Source organism: Uloborus diversus, chromosome 10 (assembly GCF_026930045.1).
Source record: "Uloborus diversus isolate 005 chromosome 10, Udiv.v.3.1, whole genome shotgun sequence".
NCBI lineage: Eukaryota > Metazoa > Arthropoda > Arachnida > Araneae > Uloboridae > Uloborus > Uloborus diversus.
Genome location: NC_072740.1, coordinates 79296114 through 79321668, shown reverse-complemented (window position 1 = coordinate 79321668; position 25555 = coordinate 79296114). Strand labels below are relative to the sequence as shown.

The following is a 25555-nucleotide window of genomic DNA, read 5'->3' as shown; positions in this document are numbered from 1 at the left end:
TGAAACTAATTTTTTTAAATAGTCTAATTGGCTCATCAAAAATTTATTACTGACACTTTGAAAAACATTTCAGTTTAAAAATTGTAATTTTATTCTTGTCACATTTTGCTTAATTATAAATATCATTTGAAAGTTCATGTTTGAGATTTGGTCTTCCTTGCCAGAGATGAAGATTTTTTAAGACTCTGAATTAAGTATAACGAAATAGTATATATAATTCATTCTAAGTTTGATAGACTGTGTTTCATTCATGTTTGTAGTACAATTGCTCTGAATATTATTTGTGGTATAAAAATGAATGCTAAATATTAATTCATCTCCATCACTCTCATTCGAAATGTATGAACTTGCTGTTCTGTATTGATGCATTTGTGAAGGTCATTCTTTGAAAGGGTTACTTCATGATAAAATGTGAGAAAAAAAAAAAAAACTTTTAAGTCTGTTCCTTAAAATTTCCTGACTTTTCTCTTTAATTTTAGAAAGCAACTTACTTTGCTGCTCAGCTGAACAAATATATAAACTTCAACAAAACTTGGAAGTACCAGCAACATTAGGCCTCGGACGTTGCCCTTCGTGCATATCAAATTTCAAGAAAAACTTCTGCCAGTTTGCATGTTCACCAAGACAAAGTGATTTTTTGAAAGTCACGAGTTATGGACATAGTGATGATGGTGATTTAGTAATAGAGAAACTTACATATTTTATGTCTCATAGGTAAGAGATGTGTCTAAAGAATTTTTATAAAAATACGTACTTGTAGTTAGTCTGTTTAAATTAAGGTACATTTTAGGCATTTTATTTTGCTCTTATGAAAGCTAATTGTATTGTAGAATATTGTTTCAATTGCAACAGTGTTGACAGTGGTGTAAAAAAGCCCAAGAAAATTGTCAATGACATTATTGATCATTTATGTAGTCCTGTGAAATAACTTTTCATATCTAATATTATAAGATTGCTTGTAATATAACTGAAAACTTTGACCATGCATCTACTTTTCATGAAATTTAACAAAAGGATGCCAATTGGTGAGTGGGTTAATATTAATTTACCAAAAATACAAACATGACATGTTTTTATCATTTAATTTTTTATTTAATTTTAATAGAAGGTTATTTTAATAAATGGCACAAACATTGAGTTCAAACTTAACTTACATCAACTTGGGAAAACTGTAGTGAAAAATCAATGGTGCTCTTAGGAATTTAACAAGGAACATATGTTAAACACACTATACTATAAACACATTGTCAGCCAAGGGCTAGACTTACTTTTTCCCCAGGCTGATAAGATATATTCTTATAATAATGGTTAAACTATGTTCCATATTTTAAAATGGGTAAATGAGGATATGTGAGCAGTTTTTTACACATGAGTAACTTTTTAATAAAAATCTTGTTGCATTTAGTTGTATGCTCTGGTGACAGGGCTCACTTTAATTAAGAAGGAAAAAAATTACCTTTATGCTGAAAATATTATCCTTTTAAAAAACATTTTAACTAAGCATGTATTTCATAAAATTAAGACTAAAAATCACCCCTTTTAACAATGGAAGAAACAATTTTGGAATATACATGTATTATTTTGGGCATGTTGCTATTTCCTTATTATTGGGCATGTTTCTATTTCCTATTAGTATTACTTTAGCTTCAATTCATAATATCGTTTACTAGTCTTTTCAACAAATTGCCCTTAACGTTTGTGTGCTACGATTTCATGCTGGGAAAATTCTGGATATACTTGTAAATATGTCATATTTATGCAAAATTGGTATGTTTAATACTTTGAAACAAAAGAAAAATCAATATGTTATGTACATATGGAATAAACTAAAATTTTTAACAAAATGAGCACCATAATTAACTGTGCAATTGATAAATATTAAAATAATATGCAAACAAAACATTGCTATAAACCTATGTATTTAAATTACATAAACTAGATTTACCTTATTAAAAATGCTCTGAACTACTTCTAGTACTTATTTTTTATTTGTTTCACCAGCCATGCCAAAAAATAAATTTCACTTCTGTTTTTTAGCACACTTAACACTCTAGGTTCCCCACAGTTCCCATACTTACCACTATATGTGGTTTAGCTGGTTGGATGGGGCCTTGAAGACAGTTTTCTGGCACGTTACATGACTTTTGATTACATGAAGTAATGAGTTCATGTAATTGCAGTGCAGACTGTGCTTACCAGAAAACCTCACAGACAGCATAATAAAGGAAAAAATAAATAAGACAGTGGCGTACCTAGCATGGGTGACCCCAGGGTGGTAATTTGTGGTTTCAGCCCCCCCCCCCTACAAACGCAAAAAAGGAAAAAAATAGTGTTCTATGAAAACATGAAATTCGTACAATATTCAGAAACAACTACGTACTTTTTGAAAAAAAATTTAAGTTAGCTAATGCGCAAAAGACCAAAAGAAAAAATTAGAAACAATTTTTATGTAACTTGTATTAGACACCTAAGTGTAAGAAGTGTAAGGCCGTTGCAAGAACAAAAAAGCAGGGGATTGTATAAAATTGATCACTCTCAGTTATTTCAAACACAGGAAAAGATAACAGGTTTCAGTTTTTTGGTTTAAGAGGAAGGTCTAAGTATTGGCAATATGGCTCTAGTGCTATGTATAATAACTACTCTATGATGGAACACAGAAGGAGGTGGAGGAGGGATTGTTGGTTTCTTGCCCGGAAAATTTTCAAATTTAGAACCAGTGAGAAGCAAAGGGATGCAAGTAGCCAAATTAAAAATTTGGAGATAACCGGTACAAATGGTAGGTGAACCCCTCCTCTCTCTTAGGGCAAGATATAGTACTAATAGCCCTGGTAGGTTCTGGTATACAGCTTGATTTATAAAAAAAATTTCAATGAAAGCCTACCTAGAATCTGATCTTTAAACGCGTTTAACTCAAAACTTCAAAGTGTCCACTTGCATCCCTTTGCTTCTCTCACTGCCTCATTTGTAGTCTTAAAAATGCATTTTAGTTGAGATTTGATAATGTTTGGGGGAGAAGAAGTTTGTGGTGATGCAACTACGTTTGAAAAAGTAAATATAATATTTGATTTTCTTGACAGCCAGGTGATTTTAAAATATTGGGAAATTTTCTGAATAGAAGTATTTAAATTAAAAAAAAACTTACAATTCCACTTGGGTGTCATCCCCCCAGACGGGTGACTCCCGGGGCAAACCGCCCCCTCTGCCCCCCCCCCCTAGTGATGCCACTGAATAAGGTGTAATTGAAAGAGCATAGTGAAACAAGTTTTTGACTGAAATCATTTGCTCTTATCTTCCTGTTTTCAAAATATAAATTCTTTTTAAGTTAGGAGACATTGTAAGAAAAGTCGTCAAATTTAAAGGGAAATATGGAAGGTTCTAGAAGCTGATATGAATCAATATCTTGAGAACAAAATCTTGAGAAAATCTTAATTCTACGGTATTTAAAATGGGAGGTGAGACAGACTTGTACCAAGCGCGGGGAATCATGTCTACATGTCTGAGTATTACGGTGAACTAAATTAGAAATGAGCTGTTGGAATCTTCTAGAACAGCCACCGTAGCTTCTTTAAGATTCAAGATATATTTCTCATCAAAAGTTGCTCAATTTGGCAACTTTTCTTAGAATATTACCTGACTTAAAGAGCTTACATCTTGATTACAAGTAGATAAAGGCAAATGATTTATGCATAAAAAACATGCTCTTATGCTCTTTTGATTGCTAGTTATTTCAATATTTTTCATTATTATACTAAAGTATAGTTGCCTGGTTACTTACAGGTCCTTAGAATTTCTATATGGAGATGGTTTTAAGGAGGAGTTGACATCAGTTTATAATAGAATGATTCCTTGTGGGTGCCAGAATAAGTCTCACACTTTAAAATCAATGGACATAAAGCCTTGGAGTGGAGTGCATCAATCTTTCATTCATAGCAAACTGAAAGTCATTTTTTTCCAAAAAGTCGGTCATGATAGATTTTAATTTTGTTTTTATACAATTAGATATAAACTATCTACCCTACAACAAACTCATTCTCATATTGCATCATGTAATTTCATTTTTATGTAACAGCCAAATATATATAACTGAGTCATCTGAATTATTTATTTGAATAGGTTATAAAACATCTAATAGCTTCCTGTACTGCTAAAAACCTTTCTTGAATATCCATATTGGTCAGGATCAGCTTGCTTGACCCAACTTGGTGCAATCATGCTCCATACCATCGAGCCGGTTCTCAACTGCAGTTTTCATATAGCTGTTTGCTAAGAATCTTGTTCCAGATGAGTTTTTTTTAAAAAATTTAAACAAAAAAAAAGCTTGTAGTCACAGGGTGCCAAACCCGTGTATGGTATTGGAGGGATACTCTGGACTTCCCCACTTTTGTATCGGTTTTTGAGCTTATAGAAATAGTTTGGAGCAAACTCCTTTACTCAGTATGAAGTCCAGATTTGGTACGGAGCATCCTTTTCCTGACACTTAAGAAATATGTGGAACAAGATTCTCTTTAGATTATGTTTAAAATTTGCTGCCTTGTTGAACAAAAAATGGAATCTGATTTCTCCAAGCTAAGATTTAAACAAGTTGGTTCTATCCAGATGCATGAGTCAATAGATTTAATGATTATTTGAAACAATTCTCTTCTTAATTTCTTTTTATGTTTAAGTTTATTGGTAATTAATTTTTAAAACCCATTGTGACTTTTTTCTTCCATTCAGTTCTATCCTTGATAACCATATTATGAAAGATAATGTTAATTTTTATTTAGATACGCTGATGGAGTATTTACATCATGCAAGGATATTCAAGGACTAACCCCTGGTTCCACAGTTTTGGATCTTATGTGTGGTGGCTGGGGAAGAGATTGCACTCCTCAAAGATGGCTAAACTTTATGGGATCAACTCCTGATAATGATGGATTTTCACCATTTGAAATTAATTATCATCTCTCCAATGAAAATCATCTTACAATTGATGGTGAAACATTCTTTCCCATGAGTGAAAGTACTGCATCGTAAGTTGTCATCATTTATTTTGAAAATCTTCTTGTATTTAACTAGATAGTTAATTTTTTGGCATTAGCCAAAGAAGAAACCACAAAAACACCCTTTAAAATAATCGCAATTCTAAAAACAAACCCTTTTCAAAATCATTAGCATTTGTGGCCTAAAATCAAGTCTTCTTAAATGTTATTTTTCATGAGTCAATTCCATGTAGTTAACTCCATACTGAACCTTTATTTCCTCTGCATTTTTATCTTTAAAATTTATCAATATAGGTATAGTGAAAAGATTAACATTACATTTAACTTATGCTCATGAAAAGCATCTAGTGTATGGCATAACGATAATTTTATTATTTTAAACAAGCTTAGAGCAGCGGTCGGCAACTAGCGGACCACAGTCTAGATCCAGGCCGCAGAAAGTCATAAAAACGGATCACTGAAAATGTGTTTCTCCGATTTTTCTTAAAAATCTGAAAATATTATGATTTTGCTCAATTTTTGATCTTCGCTTTCTTATTTTTATTTTCTCCCTCAAATCTTCATCCTCCTCTATATCTGCCAAATATGTATGTTTGGGAAACATACAAATAACGTCTCGAACGTGCTTCGCCAAAAATTGCATGCCTTGTTTGAGAATTCCATCTTTTTTCATCTTGCAAATATTTCAATCATTTTTAATGTGGAAAGAATTTTGGAAGTTTTTTTTACCATCTGCTACCTTTTATCTGTTTATTTTATTCATTATTTCAATACTTACGCTTTGTTTGTAAATTCATAGTGTCTCACTTAGTGAAACGATTTTTATGGGGTTTTTTTTTTGCATAATGGATAGGAGTCATTTAACTTAGGTCCCAAACCTTTACATCCCCACATTTGTTCTTTAGAAAAAAGTTGTGGGCAAAAAAACAATAAACTTCATTTAATTTCAATATTAAACGATTAAATATAAAATTCATTGTTGAAGAGAGTGCCATAAGACAAAGGTGCTTTCTTTACTCGGTGTTAAAGAAAGTACCATAAATGATTAATATTAATCAGGGGTGCCCTCTTAAGGGCAAGGGGGGTGTTTTGAGGGGTATTTTTAGTTTTTAGGGGGCTCTTGCTTTGGGAGTACTCTCCTCTAAATATTTTCCCTGAATTAATCATTAGTAGTCATATCGCAAATTTTGAATAAAGACTCCTGAAGCAAACGGGAAATTCATTTAGTATCTTGCTCTAGTTGTATTTTGATCTTCATATATACAACATCACAGTAGATGCTCTGTTTCTAGTGTGGTGTTGATCCGTAATGGGGCCAAATAAAAAGAAATGACTTTTTATTGTGAAATATAAAATAGTTAGGAAAACAATTGACATTTAAATGGTTCTAACTAAATTAGCGCACAAATAAATCCTGGAGAGGAACAAAAATTAGTTCCAATCATATAAAATGTTATGTGCATTAAGACTTTTTCTTTTTTAACAGACTTCAAAAAAGATGTTCTCAATTTGTCAGAATCTTTTTGTGTATGTCCCCCCCCCCCCCCCGTGAACTCAAACACGCATAGACCAATTTGGAAAATTCTTTTTTTTTCTCGTTTGAAAAGGTGTATACTTCCTAGGTGATCCCATGGTCATCAAGTTACAGGGGTCGAAGTGGTCCTATATATCCTATATTTCCTATATTTTCAAAAAAAGTATGAAAATCGTCCTATATTTCCTATATTTTTGGAAAATGTCCTATATTTCCTATATTCCTGTTTTTTATCCAATTTATTTCTTTAAAACAACAGTAAACAAACTTTCTGACTTCGGATTTTTCGTCAAAAGTACGTGTGTAAACGAATTTCAAATTAAAAAACACAACTCACTAAATCCTGCAACAGGAATCTTCTCTCATTGGTCACAGCAATATGACGTCACTGTAGTGGGTGGAGTTTTGAGAACGAATTCTGAAGTTTGTTTTGTTTTCCAGCGTGTTTTTTTTGGTTTTGTTTTCGTGGTTTTTTTTGGTTTTTGTTTTCGCGGGTATATTTTTGTGTTCAGTGCATTTTCTGATCGGAATGTTATAATAGTCTTTTTGCAATCTTTTCTTTTTGTGGAATTTTATAGAACAAAATATCTGTATGTTTGTGCTACAAAGCATTGGTTATTTCCTGTTAGTTCTCAACACAAAGACGGTTTTTATTTATTTATAGAAGCTATGTTTGTGACACTTCTATCCCTGCAAAAATTGTGAGTTGCTGTGTTAATTATCAATAAATTTCACTTTGTTCTTTTTTTTTTTTTTTGTCTACAAAGTACACTTTTTTCAAAAATTATTCTTTCAACTACAGGAAAGTCATTTTAGGTGTAAGTTATAATTTTGTTTGAAGGTTTTTTTTTAAAACAAAATCATTGATAAGAATAAATAAGTAATATGTAAGTATTATTTCTTTTTTCATAGCGAAACTATTCATATAATGTGTCCTATATTTGTCCTATATTTTTTGTGGAAAATGTCCTATATGTGACAAGTCGATCACTTCTACCCCTGAAGTTAGTATCTGAAGATGGGATCCTTGAAAAATCAAGAAAACTCTTCAGATTCTATGGGACTCGATAATTTTTTCGGAAAGCATACTTTGATAAAGTCAAACTGATGGTGAAGACAATTTTCTTCGTAAATAATTGCGCATTTGAAAAAGCCTTTCTTCAGTCTTCGGAAGTCTCCAAGACGCTGTGCTCTATTTCTTTTTCTATTTGCTCATCTTAGCTGTTTTTACACTCCTGTGCTCGACGCTTTTTCACTCGAGATGTACGTAAGGAGTGGACCACATACTCTACCCTACGTACTTATTTTATATTTACACCACTAAACAGCAAAAAATAAATTATTTTCAAATAAAAAAAAGGACTGACTTCAAAAAACAAAGAGGAACTAAAAATTAAAAAATAATTGGTCATACTTGCATACTATTTCCTACCCAAATGTATAAATCAAATTTATTTTACAATCCCGGTACAAAAATCAACTAAACTAAACACCCATTTATAAAATAAACACCGATTTTAATTACTATACGATGAGTTATTTTAATACCTAACAAATAAATACGATCTCTTAATTTTCAATAACCATTTGAAGTCGGGGGCTCCTATAAACAACTACCTAATGTAACTGAGAACCCACCAAATCCTGAGTTACACTAATTTAACAAAACGTGAAAGTCTTTAAAACTAAACCTACTCAGTTACGTCAGGTGAAGTCTTTATTATTGAAATGTTTTAAAAGAATATTTTCACTATTTGGATGTGTACTGTAAGAAATAAGGAGTACTTCAGAACTTGTGTCTTTTTATTAAAAGCTTTTAATTAAAATGTTTTTCTTTTAAATAAAGAAATCATATTCTTGTATGCATTAAAATAGAAGAAATGTCTCCAATAAGAACCACTATTTATTAAAGTCTATTTACCCTATTTGTATGTGTTCTTTCTGATACATTAGGAAAATTATTTCATGATCAATAATAACTTTTTTTAATCTTTAAACAAAATATGTGTTGATCTTTTGATTTCTAAAGTTATGTAATTAATGTACATCAGACTTGTGATTCATTTGTAGGTGCTGCAAAATACTTTCTATGCAAAAAAATATGTGATTTTATTATTGTTTATTTATTATAGATAGCTACAATTATGAAAAAATTATTTTCATTACATTTTTCTTGGTATTCTAATTAATGTCTCCACTCTCACAGAAAAGTTATTTCTCTGATTATTTTTTGCGTCAAGGTCCATTTACCTGTAGCATTTTTTTCAAGTAGCTATAGGTTTTCATACAATATTTTTCTTTCCAAAAGCTCTACTTATGAGGAAATGAAATTGCAAGGTTTTACTCTTTATTATTTAATTACTCATCAAAAAATTGGGTACAAATGTGAATATTAAAATACATTAACAATTTTTAAAATCTTCATGATTTTCCAAAAATAAAATTTTTGTTCTTACAAAAGATGTTTAAACTAAAAAAAAAAAACCTGTTTTAAACCAAATAAACCTGTTTTTTTCCCCCCAGAGGAAAAAACTTTTTTTCTAACTACACAATGATTCAATAGGAGCGGTAATAGTATGTTATAAAATAATACAATTTAATATTTTTATGATATATGCAAATTTATAAATATTTGATAATCCTTTTTCTTATTTCACATATTTCAAAAAAAAAAAAAAAAAAAAGGAACTTACATGAGCCTAACTTTAATGTTTCAAATTTAGTTGTTCTGAAAGTCCTTTTCCTGGTGCTGAGTCTTGTACATGCCTTGATTGTGAAGCTGCGTGCCAATTAAATATAGCTTCTCCTCCTCCGTTACCTGTAGAGATAGAGCCTTGGAAGATCCTTAACCATGATGGAATATCAGTTATGTGTGTTATAGTTTTTTGCGTTGTCTCAGCCACCTTGCTTCTAGGGTTTTTCTTTTACAAGATGAAGTCTAGAAAGTCTTTGCGCTGTAAGTTGTTGTTCAATATTTCATTAGTTACTTAATGTATCTTGTTTTAATAGTATTATAGAGTGTTTGTTTGTGGAATGTTTTAATTTCTTTGCTAGTCTTTTAAATTTTCAATAATATGAATAATGCATACACCATGCTTTTTAAAGTTTTTTGTTTGCAGAAATCTGCATAACTTAAAGGTCGTCAAAAAGCATGGCCATAACATTTACTAATATTTGAATCCCTGTATTCATTGAATCTCTCCCTTCCTTAACCTACCTACTACCAGATTTTTTTTTTTTTTTGTTTAATCAACAAAAATATTTTTAAATTTCTTTTACAGCTCACATTTAACCTTTTCTTTGTATATTCTCTGTACTTATGACATTTTTTGCTTTTTAATCTGTATATTGGCTTAAAGCTTACAAGATCTTGAAAAATTCATTCCCATCAAAAAAAAAAAAAAAAAAAAAAAAAAAAAAAAACTGGCTTTGGAAAACAAAGAAATGAAAAGTAACCTCTTGTTTGAACAATGTTAAGAAATTAGTACAATATAGATAATTAGGGAAATTATTGCAATATAACAAAGTATTTATTTTTTCATTTTTATTAAGCTCAAAATTGTTAGAATTTACACAAACTGAAAATACTGCTTCCTAATATTGTAAATTTTCTAAATAAGAAAAAAGTATGGAATTTTAAAAAACTAATTTTAACGAGAATAGGCTGTCGTCTTTCACATTAACTATGTAAGTTATGAGCTGTTGATACTAAATATATTTTTGTATTTCATAAATGCATTTGCCACTTGATATGTAATTAACCCTCCGACACTATATTTTTGTTTTCATATACTTTTTTTTAAAATCTTTTATCAGAGTAGTTGTAGGAATATCATTTTTAATTAATAATTTTGCAGTATAGGGTCATTCCATAGTGACTAACGTAACATTCGCAGCTGATTTTCAAACTCTTTTTACTTACACCGGGAGTAAAAATATATGTGTTTTGGTTTAATATGCAGATTTAAAATGTACAAGGTGACTATTTTTCATTTTTACCAAGAATATGAAGCAAAATAATCACTAGCAGGTGTTTTTTCACCAAAAAAGGCATCGTGACTAACGTAACATTTTTGCAACCCTGAGAAACAATGCTTATGTTACGAGACAAATTTTTCTGAAACTTACGCAGGCATTTAAAATTGGCCGATATATTTGTAAGAGGTAAACAATCTATTTTTAAAAATGTACTACAGATTTGTTACAGATGAATCTTTTTTGGCTCTTAATGGTACTTTTACTAAAAACTGTGTGTGACTAACGTAACGTGACTAACGTAACCATCAAATAACAAGCAACGAATGCATATAAAACACTTTTTATAATTGATTTCTTGCTCTTATATTACTTTTACACTTTTTAGGAACCTTCTTTGTGTTGCATTATCGTTCTTTCTTTACTTTTTTTCTATATTAGTTTAAGAAATTGAATGAAAGGATTCAGTTCAATTAACCCAATTCGAATGTGCGAAAAAGAATGAGCAAATAAAAAAACTGTTTTTACAAACTGAATTACATCATTCTTGGGCTTATTAAATCCTAAATATCTCCCTTTTAAAAAATTAACTTTATACAAGTTGATAGTTTCACCGAATTCTAGTATTCTGCCGATATACTAGTTATCGTCATAAGAAACTTCGTAGTACTTTTCAATGGCTTATTATATTTGAAGGTTTACTGATTCATCGAACGAATAATGTTGTGCATCCTTTTGAATTAAAATGTAATGTTGAAAAAAAAAATATTCGAAAGTTTCTGCAGAATGCATTTTAATTTCAGATATCACTGCAAATGTTTGAATTTCTAAATGATCATTCTTGCATTTTCTGAAATATATGGCAGCAGCGCTTATTGTCACTGTATCATGTAACATCTTCAAATGTTTTCCAACGAGCAGCCATTACTTTATTTTAATAATAGGTGGAGATGTATTTTCTAAAAAATAGACGTTCTCCTTTGTTAAGATTGTGTTTCTATTATCTTAATTCTTAAGCTTGGATTCTTGTGTTGAATGCACATTCAGCAGAGTACTCATTTTGCTTTACTCACCTTTTTTTCTTTTGTAATAATTCTTGAAATTGGAAGTATCTTTATAAAGATCTTTAAAAAAGTATTTTTCTAAGTAAACAGAAGGTCTACAATACAATATTACTAGTATTTTTCACCCTATATATTTTCAGTCAATATAGAATGCCTACATATTCAAAATTGTTCATGAAAATTTACATTTAATTAAATAAGTTTTAATATTAGCAGTCATTTTTAAAATGTTACGTTAGTCACATGCAAACTGTTACGTTAGTCACAGCTCAAATGTTACGTTAGTCACACTAATAATTTTATGTCTACTGATACTAAAATAAATATTTTGCACTTTTTAAGTAGATATGACACAGATGTAAGAAAATAAAAAGTGCTGTTTGGTTCAATCATCTGGTTTTGTTTTTAAGCAGAAAATAGTACATTTTCGTGACTAACGTAACATAAATATTTTCAGTGAAATACCAAACTAATTAAAGTACTTATCTTATAATGTATGCAAAAAGAACGGTTAATATTATTGGGCCAACATCTAATCATTTAGAATAAACATAGTTCTTTTAAAGATTTTCAAAAAATTTTATATTACACAAGAAAACTTAGACGCATGTTTTTTGCGTATGCTAAGCCTTTTCTACAACCTCGCACGTTTAGAGCCAGAAGAAAAACACCGAATGAAATTTTTGCAAACTGTTACTAGATTTATGTACTAGAAAGTATGCTGAATAAAATGATAGGTCACAATTAAGGCTTTGTGAGAAAAAAAATTCTGAGGTTGACATTTCTATGGAATGACCCTATACTGAAAGGTTTACTAAAAAATTTAATTTTCAAAAGGAAACTATGCCAACTTTCTGATGAAAACCATCAAAAGTTTTTGTTTAAAATTAATACTAAGATTTTGTTGAGAAATTTTGTGGAAATATCAGACACTGTAATGACTATTCAACTAATGCATCAAATGATCATCATGAACAATAAACTAGGCTTACATTCTTTCTTAATTTCAGTTACCTAATTTTGGTTTATGTGTAAACAATACTTTTTTTTTTGAAAAAAAAAAATTGCATCACAGATTAAGAAAAAAAAAGTTCAGGTTTAACGCTGTCATATCCCACTATTTAGTTAGTAACTTAAAATTTAAACATACTAATTTTACCTATCATTCTTGCTCTACTTTCACTTGATATAAACATTTAGATTTAGCTAATAATGCTAGCTAGCTTTGATGAATTATTTGTACTACTAAAACTTTTCTCTTATTTTCTAGAACTTCTAATAAGTTTCTTATGAGTACATTGACATTACTAATTATAAAACTGCAGTGCTCAATACACAGTGTTGTTCATTTATTTTTGAACAATAAATATTTATTTTTAAGACTGCATTTTCATTTTCCTCTTTTGACGCTTAACAAAGCATGTAATTTAGTTTCTTTTCCCTGTCCTGCTATGTTTTTTGGTTTTTGTAGCTGGTAGTGCTCTTTTAGTTTTGTCTGTATTTAACATTTTTATTAGTTTTTCTAAAGTGGGTTAAATATATGCATTTTTGTCTCTTTAGTTGCAATAGATTTATTTTCATCCTGTAAACTTCTATTTTTACCTCTAATATTTCTTTATACTTTATTGAACCTTTTTAACTTTTCTTTTTTTGTACGCTCGACTTTATTACCTCATTGGGTATTGCTTGTGCTTTATTTTTTTTGCTTTCAGTTATATAAGCCATTGTTTCTTTCTGCCAAATTTGTTTTCTGTTTTCCAACTGCAATAAAGCAAGAAGAGTTTAAAATGATATAGCGGCATTAGGTATTTGTTTGAATAAAGAAAAATGGAAGCAGTGTGTATTAAACACTGCAGAAAAAGTCTCAAAAAAGCTGTGATGTAACTAGAATTACCCCTAGCAGGTGAAACAGAAGTTAAGATGGAGAGAAAAGGCTCATCTCATCGACCTTTGATACTATTGAAATCATGTTCACCGTCTGCCTCAGGGGTGGACTTGGGCTCATTAGAAGAAGTGGAGCCCCTTCGTTCAAAACGGTCAAGTATGTCATAATAACATTGCTGCTGTCACATTTTAGTGAAAACTAATGCTCTCCATCTTCATCTGGTTTGTAATTTAGTTATGTTTTTAGAATTTGCATCAAGTGTTTGCAATTCAAATTTCGTTCAATTTTATTCAAATTAATCCTATGATTTTACATGTGATTGATTTTTAGGTAGCTGAAATGGATTCTTCCTTTATCTTGTCTAAAATCGCCTAAATTATGTTTCGCTCAGCTTATTGAGATTGATAGTAATTGCTTTTACTTTGATGAAGAGCATTTGTTCTGCACTAACTACTTCTGACATCTAAATTTCTCTACTGGAATACTGCTTTCTCTATTAATCTTTTATTATCTAACTGGTTTTGGTCTATACTGTTGTTCAGAAGTGGTGGGAAACAACTATCCTTACATAACTTTGAATAAATATTTAACTTTATTTTAGTTTTGACACTCCCACTTGTAAAAATGTTCATATTTTAGTATAAAACTTATAATAATGTTATCAGCTTAAAACATATCATTTAACTCATTAAAAAAAAAAAGTATATATTGCTAACTATTTCATACATATTTTTAAAAGAAAAGTGTGAAAATCCCCAGTACAGAGATTTGCATATGTCTAAAACATCAAGTTTAACCTTGATCAGAGTTGTATGATGTAACACAACACTTGCTCTTTTAGAAATGGACTTCAGCTCTCCTTGCGCACAAAAGGATGTGTGCTATGTGTGCCCATTTTTTCCCTTTTTCATATTTCAACTTAACCTGTCCCAGAAATCATAAGTAGCTTCACATGTAGCATTTGTTTAGCAATGAGTCGCCCGTTAACTCTATAAAGTACGAGAGAGACTGAGTTCCGGACACATGAATTTTCTAAATAGTTGAACGTAAGAAAAATTAAATATTGCCTGTAATTATGCTACTAGAAATTGAAAAATAAAGATCTTAATTTTTTGTGCCAGAATAGAAGCAACAGCTTAAGAATTGGAAACTTATCCTGTACAAGAAAATATGATGCTAAAAGTGTTTAATTGTTTTTACAATCAAACTGCATGATCAATAAATGAAGTGCTTTCATAACATGTTAAACTTCAGTGCTTTCATCTATTTTTCTAACTTTTATTTATGGAATTAATTCTCATTGGGCGTAGGAAATGATAAAACTTTTTTTTAAAATGAATTGCCAGTTTTTAAAATTAGTCACTTATTGAAATCAAATCTTTTAGGACTAATGTAATTTTTAAAAACTTATTTATGTTGCATATCCCATTTTTTAATGACGTTCTGGACCCTGCCCTTTTTAAAGTTAATAAACTCTGTTAGAACATCTCAGATCAGAGTGTGTTAATAATGTTTTAGAAAAGTGACTATTTAATCGTTTATGTTTGTTTAGCTCATGTTTTATTTTTTAAATTGTAAGCAAAATGCAGTGAAGAATCAAGTTGAGAAAAACATTCTTTCTACTTTTTGCTTAACGTACCTTGATTCAAACTAGCAAAGTATAAGTTAATTACAGCACTTGAAATAAATTATTCTCATATAAAATTTGCATCATTGTTTAGATTAAAGGAACAATAATGGTATGTATAGTTCCCAGAGGCAGATGCAGCCTACCATTTTAGGGCGGGGGGGGGGGGCATGTTAAAGAATGACTCCCCCCCCCCCCCCCCGAACGAACCTACGGTTTTAGGCACGAAAAATTTCTTAAAATGCTCCGGTGTCAATAAAAAACATAAAATTGATCAAGAATAGGGCTCTTAATGAGCATGAAAGTTTCAAATTTATTTCATAAGAAATGAAAGAGGAAATTCCAAAAATTTACTTTCAGAAATAATTAATAAATTGAAAAGACAAGTGAAATTGTTAACATTTTATTCATAGTGTTTGAATACAATGTGAACAGATACTACCAGCAGTGATTTTTGGGGGGGGGAGGGGTCATGACCCCCATGACCCTCCCTTTGTATCCACCACTGGTAGTTCCATTATGAAATTAAGTTTGAAGAAAAAAATACTTAAAAGGCAATTTATTATTCTGATCTGATCTTTTTTTAATCTTAAGAGATTTGGGCTAATGAAGAAAGTTTCATATGCCTCTCCTGTGCTACATCTTAAACTTGGCAGAAAGTAGCTGGTCTCCCAACTGGTTCTCTTTTCAGTCTTCCCCAAAAAATTTCCATTTTTTTAATTTCAAGTCCCTGAAAGTCCATCCCTTAAAAATCTGGTCCCTTTTTCCTGTTTATTTTTTTTTTCAAAATTTCAGTTTAATTTTAAATATTCCCACTTATCCATTAAGATAATAGAACCTTTTTTTATTCATTTGCCTTTTTTTCTGAAAAAACTGACACCCTCACTATAATAATTTGTAAATTTTGAATCAAATAGGAGCATGACAGCTACAGTTCCAAAACTATTTGTAGGTGTAACAATTTCATTCAGCATAGTTTCTTGCTTCAGGCAAAATTATTTCAATAAAAAAAATTTTTCAGCTGATCAATCGCTAAAATTTGAAGAATTATAAATAATTGGCAAAGTGGTTGATCACCAATTCGTGCCTAATGAACAGCGCATTCCTAGTTTTAACTTTTAAAAGTTAAGATAAAGTTTCTCTCTCTTTTTTTTTTCTCTTAGAATTCAGGCTTTTCGTTTCTAGAGACGCACACACACACACAAAAAAAAAAATGGGAGCCCTGATAAGATTAGGACTAAAAGGTGTTAGAATCTTCTTGTGGGTATTGAAATAGTAGAATATTACTCTATTTCACTAGAGATTTTTTTCTATTATATTATAATTTTCTCACTGTATTAATTTTTCTCATTCTGTTCCACTCTTTTTCTCATTTTATGGTTTTAATTTCTTTAAAGAGTTAGGTTTATAATGGGAGTACTTTAAGCTAAAGTTCTTTTGCATACTGCTTTAAGAAAATAACCTCTTAACAAACTAAACTACCTTATTTTCTTCATTTTTTTCACTCATTAAAATAAAAGATTATTTTTAGACATCATACATATTAGAAATAGGCATGTATGAATTATGAAAGTTGTTTCTTAGTGAACTTCATTAACTTATTTTTTAAAAATGTTATTTGAAATTTCGTGAGCAATATTCAAAATAAGGGAAATTTTTTTTCTCTCCAAATATGTATTACTAATCAAGAAAAAACAATTTTTTTCATATGAATTTTTCAAACATGGTTTTAAAAATCATATTAGATTTATATTATGTTTGATATATTCTGATTGGAAAAGCTAGCACCTGAATTGTTTCTCTTGGAAATATTGTTTTAAACACTTGTAATTCACTGATACATGTGTAGACAACTATCATTTTCCAGAAGCATATTGTTTGCCTTTCGCAAACGTATTGGATAAATTAATGAGTTATATGCATTGAGTGTATATTTTTAAAATTCTTGCATTGATTTCTACTTTTTCATGTTTTTTAGTTGTACCAAACCAACCTTTAGAGAAATCTAGAGATTTGGCATCAGAAGAATCCAAAAAAGTTAGCTCTGATCTTTCCCATCCTTTGCCTGACACTGAGATAATTTCAGACATTTCTTATCTCCAAAAACTTGGTGCTGCAATTGAAAGAAGTTTAGAGGAAAATTTTTGCTGCTGGGGTACCTACGTAGCTGAAAGACCGTTGCCTATTATGGTACTTTCTTTGGCTGTTAGCTGCATTTTGGCATCTGGTTTATTGTTTCATTTTACAGTTACAACTGATCCAGTTGATCTCTGGGTTTCAAAGAGCAGCCAAGCACGCCAAGACATGGAGTACTTTAACAAACATTTTGAGTATGTATTATTTGTTTGTTCATACAATTTATCATCTGACATTGCAAAATTAGTCATTTGCAGTAACAAAATATATAGTTGCAATAGTTCAAGTGAAATGATATCGCATTTGTTAGTTCTGTATTTTATGTTTTGTTATGTATATTTTCCAACGATCTTGTAAAGCATATTATGAAGTTTATTTTTCATATAAAATACAGTATTGTAACAATTAAGTCAGAAAGGACTCAAAGGGTGTGTACTCAATGCAATCATACCATAAAACCAGGGTTGATAAAAATCAAGATTTTTTTAAATAAAAAAAATTGATTTTTTAAATTCGAATCATATTTTTAAATTTTATTTTTTCAAAATTTAAATAGAATTTTTGAAGTTCAGAGGTATTTAATTTGTTGGGATCAAACATTACTTTAACTATTCAAGATAGATCTCCTGAACAGATAATTTTTTAATGTAAAATCCCGAAAATCCCCCCCCCCCAATTTTCAAAACAAAACATGTTAATTTCAGAAAGGGGGAGGGGGGTTATAGTAGAGATTTTTTTGAAAAATTAGCCAAAATAATTGCTTTTAGTAGAATTTCTTTTATAGTGTAGAAAAGAAATAAGTAAATAAGAGTTATTGCTAATGAGTGAGAAATTAATTAATAAAACCTGTCATAATTTTCTAGTAGTAATAAGTTGCATGTGGGCGCCATTTTTTTCAAAAGAAAGGATTTTGCACCTTAAGTTGGCAAAAGCCCTATAATTTATCCCTTGAAAATTCGTCATGAATTGAATATAATAAGGTTACAGTAAAAGAAGCAAAATCTAAATGTTCTTGTTTCAAAATAGAAGCAAAAATTGTGTTACGAAGATCATAATTTCGAAAACTGAGCTTTACAAAGTTCATGAACGTAAACACAGACAAATCTCCTATTTGATTTAGTAAAATTTACATTTCTGATGATCGTATACTCGTTCAATTACTTATTTCTCCTTTAAAAAAGGTTATTTTTAAGTTTGGCGCTACTTTTTAAGCAACGCATTTCCAAAATGGTGTTGTGCTGAAGATTGTTCATTTTCACTGGTCAGAACAAAAATGGTCCTTTCAAATTAAGAAAAAGCAATACAATCGCGTAAATTTTATTTTTTTTATACATATGGGGGGAAAAAGGCGCCTTGCATCAAAAGGAGTTTAGGCATTTTGGAAGGAATAAACCATGGAGACCATTTTTTTTTCTTTTTTGTTCAAATCATTGTTTTCTTTTCTTTCTCTTTTTCTCTTTTGAAAAAAAAAACCTACACACAAGGGGGGGGGGGGAGCTAAACCTCTGTAAATGCATTCCAAGTAAAACAGAAAATGTTATCTTTTTTTTTTGAGGGTTAGCAAATAAAGATCCCAAATTTTTTTTAGGTGAAGGAGAGGAGGGTATATTCAGGATTTTAAAATGATTTCCCTTTTCACAAAAAAGGGGGGAGGCTATAATTGCTAGGGCGGTTACTTTCGGGATTTTACTGTATAATGAAAAAAACATATATATACATATAACTAAATTTAACCAGATTGGATAATTTTATAATTTAAGCCACATCTGACAACCATGAACAGCAGTGTATATCTAAGTTTGACAAATTAATTGCGACAACATTAAATCCTATATCCAAATGGGTTTATTTCCTTGATATTTTTTGACATTCAAAGTTTACAACATCTACCCCTTTTATAATAATATTTTAAAAATAATTTTTGAAATAATGTAATTATATTAACTAGGGAAATAAAGAATAAAAATAAAGTAGAATATTTAATTATTTTCTGCAAATAATGAATATTCTTTTGGAAAAATGATTCCGAAAATAAAATGCATGATTTAAAAAAAAAAAAAAACCTCTGCTTCTTGACTTTTAAATCTTTAATAAAATTCACCAAAAAATGAAAAGCAGACTTTTAAAAAAGAATTCTAGTCTTATTAACTTTTAAGAACACCGAGGGTTTGAAGTAACATACGAACACGGGTGGCGTACTCCATACGCCAGCATTTTTTAAAGCTTAACTCTCAATTTTTGAAACTTTTCTTATTTAATACAATGTCTAGTAATTTTACAGAAGGAGCAAAGATGTAATTGAACGAACAGAAAATTTAAAAAAATGTATGCATACAAATGATGTTTTAGTCATTGAGAGAACTCGTTGGCATTTGTTGAACAATTATTGCAGCTCTCACAATTGTATTTTGTTATTATATGCTCTTTGCATTCTAAATTGGAGTATTCAAGTGTGGTTTCTATGAAAAATAATCAAAAAGAACAAGCCAAAAAGGTAACTTATTACTTTAAACACAAGTATGTCACTTCAAGGACCTTGGGAAAAGGGTGAAATAATGGCCAGGTGTTGGTCAAGTGACTATTTTGAAATTCTTAGCTGCTTTCTCGCTGAGTGGCGCACTCAGTAGGGGGTCTGTGTTCTTAAAGGTTAATGTGCATATTTTGTTTCACTGTTTTAATTTAATGGAAGTGGAAATGGATGGTATGATAAGGTTTTTAAATGAATATCCAATCTAATTTTTTATGCCTTATTGCATTGAAAAGGAACATCTTGTTTCATGTATTCTTTGCAAGTTCTTTTCTTCTTCATTTTATTGCTATAATGATTTTTTAAATTTTTTTCTTGGATTTAATTTTCTTCATTTAACATCAATATGAATAATTTCTTTTTCTTTTGGTAAAACTGTAATTGATATTTGTTTATTTATGGTTTATCTTGAAAAAAATACTTTGAACTTTATGCCCATCAATTAATTCTTCTGTACTTGTAAAATTTTAATCTTTAAAAATCATAATTTAAATCAAAGATTACAAAAAAATCAATTTAAATCACTCAACCCTGCGTAAAACAATCAAAACCAAGCCCACTTTTTGTAAATACATTAATCTCTGAAAACCAGGAGGGGGAGGTCAATTACCCCTCCTGACCCCTCTGAATTATGAGCCTGCCCTTTGCTGAATATCCGGTATCCAGCAAAATTACTATCTGGTTCGTCTCTAATTTTGCTTTCGTTTAAGAAGTTTTCAGCTGAAACTGAACTGTTATGAGATCTTCAAGATAATCTATTTTGTTTTGAGCATGTGCTCTTTTTAGAAATTGTATAATCATTTTGTTTCCTTTAAGGCATTTAATAAACATCATTAGTAAGTAAGTTATCATTTAAAATGCTAGTATTTGTTGTATTACTGACCACAATTAAATTTTAAAACTTGGAAGCTTATGAACCATTTTCTAAGTAATTTTACAAAATGAAAAAGCTCTGAATTTATTACAAAAAATGTGTCTTTGGAACACTTGCTATCAGAGAATTGCAGATTCGTTAGTCCTTTCCCATAGTCCTTGAAAAAAGACATTTTATTTATGAAAAGTCAGGATACTTCTTGAAAAATAAATTCTAATATTGTGTATGAACCATAGCTGTGTCATGTTTCATTTTGAAATATTGGAAAAGAATTGTGTATCGTAATGAAACAGAGCTTTTATTATAGTTTTAAATTGTCATATTCAAAAGTATATTCTTGTGTTTTTAGGCCATTTTATCGTGTTGAGCAGATGATAATAACTCCAAAAAACAGAAGTTTTTTCACCCAAACCGTGAAAGAAAAAAATGAACATAAAACATATACCTGGGGCCCTATATTTCATCGTCAGATTCTTTTAGAGGTTAGTGATCTTGTTTTAAGCTATGTATTTTGAAAAACTATGAATGTCATTTAAGTATTAAGTTATTTTGTGTGATACATCCAGGGTGAAAGCAGTAGTGTACATAGATTTTAGTGCGCCCCCCTCCCCGCGAGATTTATAAGGGCAAGATTTATAAGTGTGCTGGGGGTTGCAGGGGTGCTATGTGCGCCACCGGGTGAAAGTTTTCAGTCTTTTGACAGATTTCCACTTCTCTAAAAAATGTCAAAACTGAGTGTGACGGAATAAGTTAAAAAGTAATAAATAAGTGAATGAGTTAAATCTGTGAAGATATTATTTTTTCTTTGTTTATTTAATTTGTGTTTTGTGAGCATACGAGCTTGGATACAAAAGTAAGATTCCCATCAATTTTACAAATATACAGCACTGTCTATTCTCATTGAAATTTACATCGTTGGAAAGAAAAAACGTTTCTCTATTTTTATACATAATCGCCATCTTTTTTCTGTGCATTTATTTCAACGGTGCCTTAACTTCTGTTTCGAGTGTCATAGAATTTCACCGCCAGAGTGGGATATGACAGTCAACAAACCACTCTGTTCTTGATTGCAGTTCGGAGCTCGAGTCTAGTGATTACCACTTGTTTCTTAATTTTAAGGAACACTTTGATGGCCAACGTTTGAGTAGCAACGACGAAGTCATAAAAGGGGTGAAGCGCTTCCTCAACGGGTTGGTGGTGGAATTCTATGACACTCTATGCAGAAGATAGGGCACCGTAGACAGTAATGCAGAGAAAAAGATGGAGATTGTTTATAAAAATAGAGAAACGTTTTTTCTTTCCAACAATGTAACAGTTCTGTATATTGTAAAATTGATGGGAACCTTCCTTTTGGATCAACCCTCGTATTTAAGAGAGCTGCTACTCATTCAGGGGTGCCCTGAATCCAGATTTTTGGGAAGGGGAAAATTCTCAATTTACTGATTGAAATGCTGAACTTTACCATAAAATATGAACATGCAACCATACTATCCTACATTCATTGAATGAGAAGAGACATTAGAAAGCATTTCTTAAAGTTAAAAAAAAATTCAAAACTGTAATATTGATCCCAATCTGCCAAATTGTCAGACAAGATTTGTTGGATGAGGAAATTATTGGGAGATCACAGTAACCTTCCAAATTAATGGTATTACAACTACTATAAGAGACTTCATCCACCTCTTATATAATTATCAGTATGTCACTTCGTTGCCTGATACCAGAGGAAAGAAAAAAAAAAAATCTCACAATTTTTTTTTTTTTAATTCAAAGGTTTTCATAATATCACTAGCCTTTGTACCCTTAGTACTTACATGCAGGCCATCTCTAGCCACGCAATTTTTCTTATAACTCTACACATGAATGAACCTAATATGTAACTTTTCCCAAGTTTCCATGAATTAGGCTAATACTTCTAATTCACTGTTTCAGCCATCCTCTGTGCACCCAAAATGATATGAAGCAATCCCACTACTTGGACATGTATTGGAAAATTGGTTGCTTTATCCAACAGACATTTCCACCCTCAACATTTTCCTCATTTTACTGAATCCAATATCATATGTCCCCACTCACAGAGTAATTGAACTCCCCAACTGAAACACTCCCTCTTCCTCTGACACCTTATTGACATCCTTCTCTCCAACTCCTGGTCAACAACACCCATGTGCTTGGGTGGGTTGAAAAAAGCTTTTTTTTTCTAATTTCATTGATGGGTAGTGTGGAAAAGGTGCCATTAGCGCAAAGTGCACACAAAAAGTTTGACATGTTTTGAACAATTCCTTCATCTTCCGCAATTACGTTGAAATTTCGATCAAATTCTGTTTTTTGCTGTTTTTAGCAGAATTAGTAAAAAAAAATAATTTTCTATGATGGGATCTGCGGAAAAGTTCTCATTTGTGTCCCTAAATTCCCTTAAAAATTTTGAAGTGTGTGGTATAAATCCTTCCTTTTCCACAAATGCATAGAAGTCTTGGTAATTTCCTGTTTTTTAAAAACATATTTAATAAATTTTGTCTGAACGTTAAAATAGTTTTTGCCATATTTATCTTAGATGATTGTATAGTTTGTCACATATGAAGCATTTTTAGATGCTTGGTGGACTAGAAAGTAACTGATTATTGCTTATAAATTTTAAAATTTGAAATATGCTATTAAACTTTTTAGCTCTGTTTACTTTGCGTTTAAAGTCTAGGTAAAATAGTCCATATATTACCAAAAAAAAAAAAAAAGATGTAAAATAATTTTCTTCCTGCCCTCCCAACAAAATGTTATCTATAATGTTTTAGGCAATAAAAACCTTTTCGAATAAATTTCGGCTTTTCAGTGCTTTTACTTCTATTACAGCATTGCTGTAGTGAAAGCATCTCTTCCTTCAAAGGTATGTTCAAGGCTCTACCTTTCAGTTTACTGGATACCATTCCTTTTACTCTTGCTAAGCTTTGACAACTGTTATAACGAAAGAACTCTTATAACTAAATTACAAAATTCACTGATAGATAAAGCTTCATGCCAAAAAAAAGAGATTACAACGAAAGCTCAAAAAAAAAAAAAAATAAATAAATAAAGGAAAATTTAACTTAAGAACCATAGCCAAAGAGAGAGCACACAAAATTATAATGGCCCAAAAATGTAAATAATACATTCACCACATACACGGGCTGTTCCATAAATAATGAGACCAAATTCATAAAAAATCATTCATAGAATTTATTCGTATAAAGAATCAAAAACATCAAAATAACACCCTCTTGTGGTGGTACACTTCTGGAGGCGGTGTTGGCATGTCTGGAAGGTATCCTGGAAAGCATTTTCTGGAATACCCTTTAGAGCCAATGTGGCATCTAATGTGAGGATCCTGGCCAAGAAGTCATTGACAATGAAGGCACTGTGACTCGGCACATGTTTGTGATGAAGTTTCCACACCTCTTTAATGTTGCTTTGGCAGCAAGCGACCCTAATTTTCAGTCTTTTGAGCACTTCCAAGCAAAAAGTTAAGAACTAAACATAACAACCTATTGTGACGTGTAACGTAAACTAAAAATGAGCTTAACACGAATGCATATCTTGACTCTCTGGCAGCTCGCAGCAGAATGAGACCAGGGGCGTTTTAAAACTAACACCAGCCTCTACTCAACCCAGCAAGTTAGAACATGCTATGCACACAAAAGCAAAGAAAATTAAACTCCTACTCCTTAAACAAAAATAATAACTTGCGTAGCAAGGCTTCAAGAGAATTACAAATTGCATAGAAATCCCCCCCCCCTCCAGAAAAAACCCCACCATAAAAGTACTTATTTGATCTCAGGCAAAAATTTCACTATGCAGCACCAAGCTCTGTGGTGGCTGAAATCCTTATGTGTATATTTGAACTAAGTTTTTACAAAGTAATAACATTTTTTTGAATCTTTTTTTTAATATTTAGGAAACATAAAGGATCAAGTTTCCATTTTTCTGCATAATGCACACAGGCACCATATCTCATCAGTTTATCATATTTATTTATTTATTTTAAGTGGAGTGTTTTTATTAGAAATGTTGCATTTTAGGTTATTTTATATTGCTCATGTTATAATAGCTGGAGAAGGTGCCTGCGATTTAGCTTGGGAGAGGTTCATTATAAATATAAAAAGTTTCTTTGGTAATGTGCGAAACAAATTTAGTATTAAACAAAAACATTTTTCTTGAAAAAATTTAAATTGTGTATGTTTTTTCTCACTTTTTTGCAAAATTGAATAAAAAGTATTTTGTTTAAGAATTGCGCTTAGAAATATAAGCTTTGCAAACTTTTTAAGCATTTCTGGATAAATCACAAAAAAGGTTTAATTATAATAACGATTGATACTTTTTATTAAACATCCTTTGCTAAATGATTAGGAATACCCGTTAAAGTTTATCTATATTTTGTATAACAGTAATACATTATGACAATTATTTAATGTATCTACTTTCACTTTATTTGTCTTAAGAGCAACTGCTTAGCTGATTTTAAGCATTTATGCCCTAAGTGACAATTCCATAATAACCATTTTATTTGAAAGCTTCTAATCTTTTCAGCATTAATTAGGTATTCAAATAGATTTGCTCACACTAAATTCATTCCCATTCTGATACCTGTGACTGTACATGATTTTTAAACAGAAAAATTGATTTTCAAAGTTAAGGTTGTCGGATATTGTACTGAAACTAACAGTAGATTGGCATATTTGCATATATTTTCGGGTGTTAAAGGGTTTATTTTCTCTAAACTGGTTGCATTTAAACCGCAAATTTGCGTTTGAAATTAAAGAAATTAAAATGTTTTAATGAGTTAAATGTAAGTTCTTAGATCAAGGAAATTTAATTGTGTGAAATTTTTCCGTGTTAGAAAAGTTGAACAACAATGTATGTTATGCATAATTCATACTTTATTTAATGGTTCATAGTTTTTTTTTTTCAATAAATGTACAAA

At 30.5% G+C, this 25555-nt stretch overlaps 1 protein-coding gene across 3 annotated transcripts in view; it reads left to right on the top strand.

Annotated features, from left to right (window-relative positions):
• Nucleotides 1–25555, top strand: part of LOC129231428 (NPC intracellular cholesterol transporter 1-like) — a 117047-nt gene that overhangs the window by 39964 nt on the left and 51528 nt on the right. Inside the window, exons 3-8 of one of the 3 annotated variants that reach the window (XM_054865742.1) lie at nucleotides 480–714; nucleotides 4767–5012; nucleotides 9240–9472; nucleotides 13459–13596; nucleotides 17046–17397; nucleotides 20954–21086. In XM_054865742.1, the coding sequence (XP_054721717.1) occupies nucleotides 480–714; nucleotides 4767–5012; nucleotides 9240–9472; nucleotides 13459–13596; nucleotides 17046–17397; nucleotides 20954–21086 (1337 nt within the window). Of the gene's footprint in view, nucleotides 1–479; nucleotides 715–4766; nucleotides 5013–9239; nucleotides 9473–13455; nucleotides 13597–17045; nucleotides 17398–20953; nucleotides 21087–25555 lie in introns of all 3 variants that reach the window. The other 2 variants (XM_054865741.1, XM_054865743.1) reach the window with 2 other exon arrangements.